Here is a 5,829-nt window from a genome sequence, read left to right as displayed (position 1 = left end):
CTTTAGAGGGGGACCCCTTCAGATATGGATTGAAGTACATAGTTGATGTGGTGATGTGGGAAGCATCCTGTCCCTGGGCTCTGCTCAGTCACCACAACCACTGCTGCCTTCTTCCAGGCTCCTCAGCAACCCCCTTGCATTTTAGAAAGGTTGTTTCTTGGGCTCACACTGCAGTCTCTGACTGTGTCAAATAGGATGTCCTGTTATTCTTGATATTCCTTTTCTTTTCTATTCTAGTATCTAGGAGATTTCAAAGCCTGAAATAGATCTCAGACCAAGGAGACACAATGTCACTGGGGCAGAAATCCTAGGAATACAGAACAAATCTGGACTGTGGAGCGAGTACCCTTTGTCCTTAGGAAATTTGTTTTGATGGAATTACCTGAGCCATCACTCAGATTGTCCACAAATGACAGTTCTTCGTTTGGCCAGTTAAATTGTGGCAAGCTTATACCCAGTGTTTCCCTTAATCTCTGCCTAGCCCCTGCCTAGCTTGAGGCCTCTGACTTCCCCTAGAGAGGGTCAGCATCTCTATGTAGGGGAGATTCTCTGTTTTTGCTTCTTTCCTTATCAGTTTCCACTACGTCCACAAAACTTATCTGGTACAGGGTTAGCGGTTAGTTTACTTTTGAGCCGAGGAAATGAAGCTCAGTGGAGACAGAGTTGAAATTTCTCAGGAAGGGTTCTTTCTGCAACAAGGATATAAAAGCCTTTCGTCTGTGATTCTTTCCTCCACAATGGCCTATGCCCTCTCTCACACATAGGTGTGACAGCCAGGGCAAAGAGGAGAATGCTTTGCTAACTTTGTAACTTCTCCCAAATCTGCATGATTTTTACTCTCTTTTACTTCTTATCAACTTTTTCTACTTCATAATTTCCTCTTTTCTAGTCTGGTTTGGGGATTTCAGTTCTCACTACTTTTGTATCATATCCTTTTGCCACTTGAAAGAAGAAGACCTTTCTCCATTTCCCAGGAGAGTTTTCTTTCTTCCTTGCAATAAGAACAACACACTAGCTCCACCATTTCCATGTCTTTCCTCTCCATCTTCCTGGTTAGTCTTAATATTAAGCTCCTTTGTGGCAGGAAGATTGAAACAGAGCCCGTAATCTTACCAGAGGGAATTTGACCTTCAAACCAAGGTTGGGAGTATAGAAGAGAAAGAAGAAGAAAGAGAATGATAGATTTCTAACCTAATGGTAAGGTCGTCTTTTCCAGAGGATATGAGCCATTAACAAACTTCAGGGAAGGAAATCATGAAATCAGAGCCAGGACTGAGTTTGTGTAATTTAGTATTCCAAAGATAGAAAGGTTCCCCACACTCTGATTCATATCATGCTTGACATGATTCAAACTTTTTTTGAATTGCTTTTGCCTGTTTTTGGAGTAGCAATTACATAAATTTGATTATGATGATATTAAAATATTTTTTCATCATTCCAATCATTCATTTTTCTGAAGTATGGACAAGTTATCCTTTCTTGCTTGCTTTTTAAATCTTTAAACTTAGGCTAAGCATAATACCTTCCTCACAAAATTGCTGTGATAATCAGAATAAAATCTTATATATAGTATTATGAAATTGATTTTGGTTAATACTAGTATTTTTTACTTGGAAAGCTCTTTATCACTTACAAAACACTTTGACACAGTCTCTCAATTCATCTTCACAAATTCTGTGACAAAGTTTGGGTAAACATTCTCATACTCATTTCATAGATGAGACTTAATGAAACCAAGTATGTCGTCCAAAGTCACATGAGTAAGCGAAGGAACCAGTTCTGTTGACTTTAATATTGGCAAGAATTCTGTGCCAATACCTTCTCTCTTGGAAACTATGGCTATGTTCTATGTAACTACCCTCAGAACTGCATGGCAATGCAGGCCAAAGGGCTGGACTTATCTAATAAATGAATACCGTAGAGGAGGTATGCATGTAGGAGGAATGCTTATAGGAATTTCTTTTCAATTAAGATAATAAGGGGTGCCTAGGTGGCTCAGTCATTTAAGCATCTGCCTTTGCCTCAGGTCATGATCCCAGGACCCTGGGATTGAGCCCCGCATTGGGCTCCCTGCTCCGTGGGGAGTTTGCTTCTCCCTCTGCCTGCTGTTCTTCCTGCTTGTGTGCTCTCTCTCTCTCTCTCTCTCACTCTCTCTCTGTCAAATAAATAAATAAAAACAAAAAATTAAGACAATAACTACATACATCACATGAAGATTTATGTAATAAATATTTGAAACTCAAAATCTATCCAGGAATCCAGAATTGTTGTATATATTAGACTTAGATTCAGTTGTGTATAACAGAAACCCAAGTAACAGCAGCTTATACAAGGTAAAGATTTGGGTTTTTTTTTCCCTCCACATATACACTTCCAGAGATAGATAACCCATGGCAGTCCAGAGGTAAGCAGTTCCAAGATACCACCAGGAACTCAAGCTCTCCTGGCTCTTGATAAATCCTTCTTAGTATATCTTTTCATCCTCAAAGTCACCTTATCATCCTAAGATAACAGCTGGAGCTGCAGACAGCAGGATAGAGGCCAGTCTATGTTCCACTTACATTTTTGATTGAACAGAAGTGTGCCACACATTCACCCCTATATAAAGGAGGCTAATTTTGATTTTTCAAACTGGGTACATTGCCACCAGAATAGAAGGGTATTAAGGAGGGCACATATTGCATGGTGCACTGGGTATTATACGCAAATAATGAATCATGGAACATTGCATCAAAAACGGGATGTACTGTATGGTGACTAATATAACAAAATAAAAATTATATATAAAAAAGAATTGAGATTGTATTAAGCAGGAAGATAAGAAAAATGGATAGTAAATATGCAAGTAATACATTCTGCCATGCATGTATTGAGCATAAAATAAGAAAATGAATACAGTGATGGAAACCAAGAGCTAGGCCCTTTTCTCAATGATACCACTTTAGGAGGCTGATAGTCGAGCAAATATTTATATCCAAATAAACAGCAAGACAGAATGATTTAGTGGCTAGAAAATCCATAAAAGACAAAAACAAAGAACAACAACAACAAAAAAAAATGAAGCACTACAAAGCCTAGGATTTTAGTCAAAACTCATGAATGTGTATGGAAAAATTAAATACACATTTGTTTCCCAAACTTCAACAAAGCACCTCATGTGTTGCTCAGGAAAAATGAATGATTGTGATGATGAAAAAATATTTTAATTTCTTCATAATCAAATTTATTTAATTATTACTCTAAAAACAGGCCAAAAAATTCAAAAAGAGTTTCAGTCAAGTCAAGCATGATATGAATCAGCCTGTGTCCATTGCAAAAATCACAAGTGCAGTCTTATCTTTTGAACTGAGTAATCCATTTCTCTCAGGAAACTGTTCTAAGATAAAAACCCTGGAGGGAGAATTGATACATACATATAGTAGTCGTATATCCTGGATTTTCCGGGAGCAGTTTTAGGTTAGATGATGAGTCCTAACCTAGTTTGCAAACATCATCATGACAAATCTTTACAAGATTTAATTGAGATGTTAATTTTTGCAATAAAAGAATGGAAGTAACCGTACTGCATAACAAAAGGATTGGTGTGGCTGGAAGGAGGGTCTGAATCCCTGGATAATAATTCTAAGTGATCCTTATTGTGTAGTGGTGCATGCATTTTTCTCCTAATCCCCTTTCTGGAAATTCCCTTTCTTATATCCTGCAAAAGTCAAGCTACTTGGAAGGACAATCCTCCTTCTAGGAAAATATTGATCTCACCACATGAAACTTTACAATCCATACATACTAGTTGAATGGAAAATTAAAAGTTCCTAAAAAACAATGTTTAAAAACTTGATGATAATATAGGAACAACTTTGATATATTAAATAAAGCATACGTATAAATGAAAATGTAAAGTGTATTGTATCACTGTAAAGTGATTGATTTCTGGATGCTTTTCGTCCTTAAAATTTTTCCTTACTGTTATTTTAATACTGTCGCAGCAACAAATAACAATGAACTGTCACTTATTTTTTTGAACTGAAGTAATTTATTACAAAGTAGATCATTTCCCTCTGCATTTTTTAGAAGGAGATATTCTAAAACCCAAAGGAGATTATCTAAAACCCAATTAATTGACCAATTAGGCCTTTGGTGAAACTTTACTTAGTAAAAATATTGACACTCAGAAAACTGTATTTCTGAATATTTTGATTGATGTTGTTAGAATTAGAATCTGCCCCTTAAGGAGCTTAGAAAGAGGTAATGTATAAGGAAAACCAACAACATATGTCTGAATATCATTAGGCTAGCACAGCATTATGGTCCTGTAGAAATTTTGGATAATTGCTTTAAGGGTTTATTTAGCAGTGGTGACCAGATCACCAAAATGATATAGTCAAATAAGAAAAGAACCATAAGCAGAAAAAAAAATTTCTTTCTTTTGTTTACCAACAACTAAACAAACAAAATGACATAATTTAATTGATCCCAGAACCGTTAACCTAAATTATCAAATAGAACACAGAAATTTTTACAACAGGAGAACCATATGAACTATCCAGAAAACACGCAGATGTGTCCATTCCCTAGTTCATGTACACTCTGAGTGCCAAAGTAGAACCCAGTACTTCCATTTATCTATATAATCTGGCCACTCTGTAAGTATCCCCATGGATGTTTAATTTCATAAGCTGACATAGTTAATATCACTAGACTTATATTTGAAGGTTTGAATAACTATATAATCCTGATTGCTTTTTGTGAGACTATACTGACCTGATAACGGAGGGATCATCTAGTGTATCTCGGGTTATGTCGAGACGCCCCAGAACTTTCCTCAGGGCTGCTTTTATCTCCTTATTCCGAAGGCTATAAATGAGGGGGTTGAAGAGTGGAGTCACCATAGCATAGAACAAAGTTGCAACTTTCTGTATACCAGCAGAATGCCCGAGTCCTGGGCTCACATACATGACCATCAGAGAGCCATAGAATAGTGACACCACAGCCAAATGAGACCCGCAGGTTGAGAAGGCCTTATGTCTCCCAGTGGCTGAAGGCATACGCCACACAGCCAATAGGACAAGTGTATAGGACCCAAGGATAAAAAGGAAGTTACCGAAGATAACTAACGAGCTTAGAGTATAGCACAGCTGTTGGGTTGTTGGAGCAGAGGCACATGCCAATGCAAAGAGTGGCCCTGGGTCACACACAACGTGGTCAATAATGTTTGGGCCACAAAAGGGCATCTGAGAGATGAATACAATGGGGGTCAGGAACCACAGAAATCCACAAACCCAGCAGATAATGACCAGTTTGGTACAGAAATGCCCAGTCATGATACTAGGGTAGTGCAAGGGATGGCAGATAGCAAGATACCGATCAAAGGCCATGACGGCCAAGAGGAAACCTTCAGATGTTCCCAAAGAGAAAAAGAAATAAAATTGGAAGAAACACCCAGTAAAGGAGATGGTCTTTTTATCTGAGAGGAAATTGACCAACATCTTGGGAACTGTAGAAGAGACATACCAGATCTCTAGAAAGGAGAAATTCCCCAGGAATATGTACATGGGGCTGTGGAGTCGCCATTCACACCACAGAGCCCAAACAATGGCCCCATTCCCTGTTATGGTCAAAACATACGTTGTAGTGAAGAGTGAGAAGAGGAGGATCTGAATCTTCCACTCACAAGAAAAACCTAGGAGTATGAATTCTCTTAGAGAAGCAAAGCTGGAATATGGCTCAGAGACATTCATTGGGTCAGTAACCTGCAAGGTCAAGAGACACGTTATTAGCAGCTAGGGCTAGTTTTAAATGTGCTCCTTTTTCAGAATGAACAGAAGACAATGA

General features: G+C 38.1%; 1 protein-coding gene across 1 annotated transcript; it reads right to left on the bottom strand.

Annotated features, from left to right (window-relative positions):
* Nucleotides 1–4,748: 4,748 nt before the first annotated feature.
* LOC148110187 (olfactory receptor 11H12-like) lies at nt 4,749–5,829 on the bottom strand. The gene has a single exon (XM_087861286.1). The coding sequence runs from the start codon at nt 5,733–5,735 to the stop codon at nt 4,749–4,751; it is 987 nt and encodes a 328-aa protein (XP_087717412.1). The 5' UTR covers nt 5,736–5,829.

This window comes from Ursus americanus, chromosome 4 (assembly GCF_024610735.1).
Source record: "Ursus americanus isolate L20-20 chromosome 4, mUrsAme1.1.p, whole genome shotgun sequence".
NCBI classification, from domain to species: Eukaryota; Metazoa; Chordata; class Mammalia; order Carnivora; family Ursidae; genus Ursus; species Ursus americanus.
This window is presented reverse-complemented; position numbering and strand designations above follow the sequence as displayed.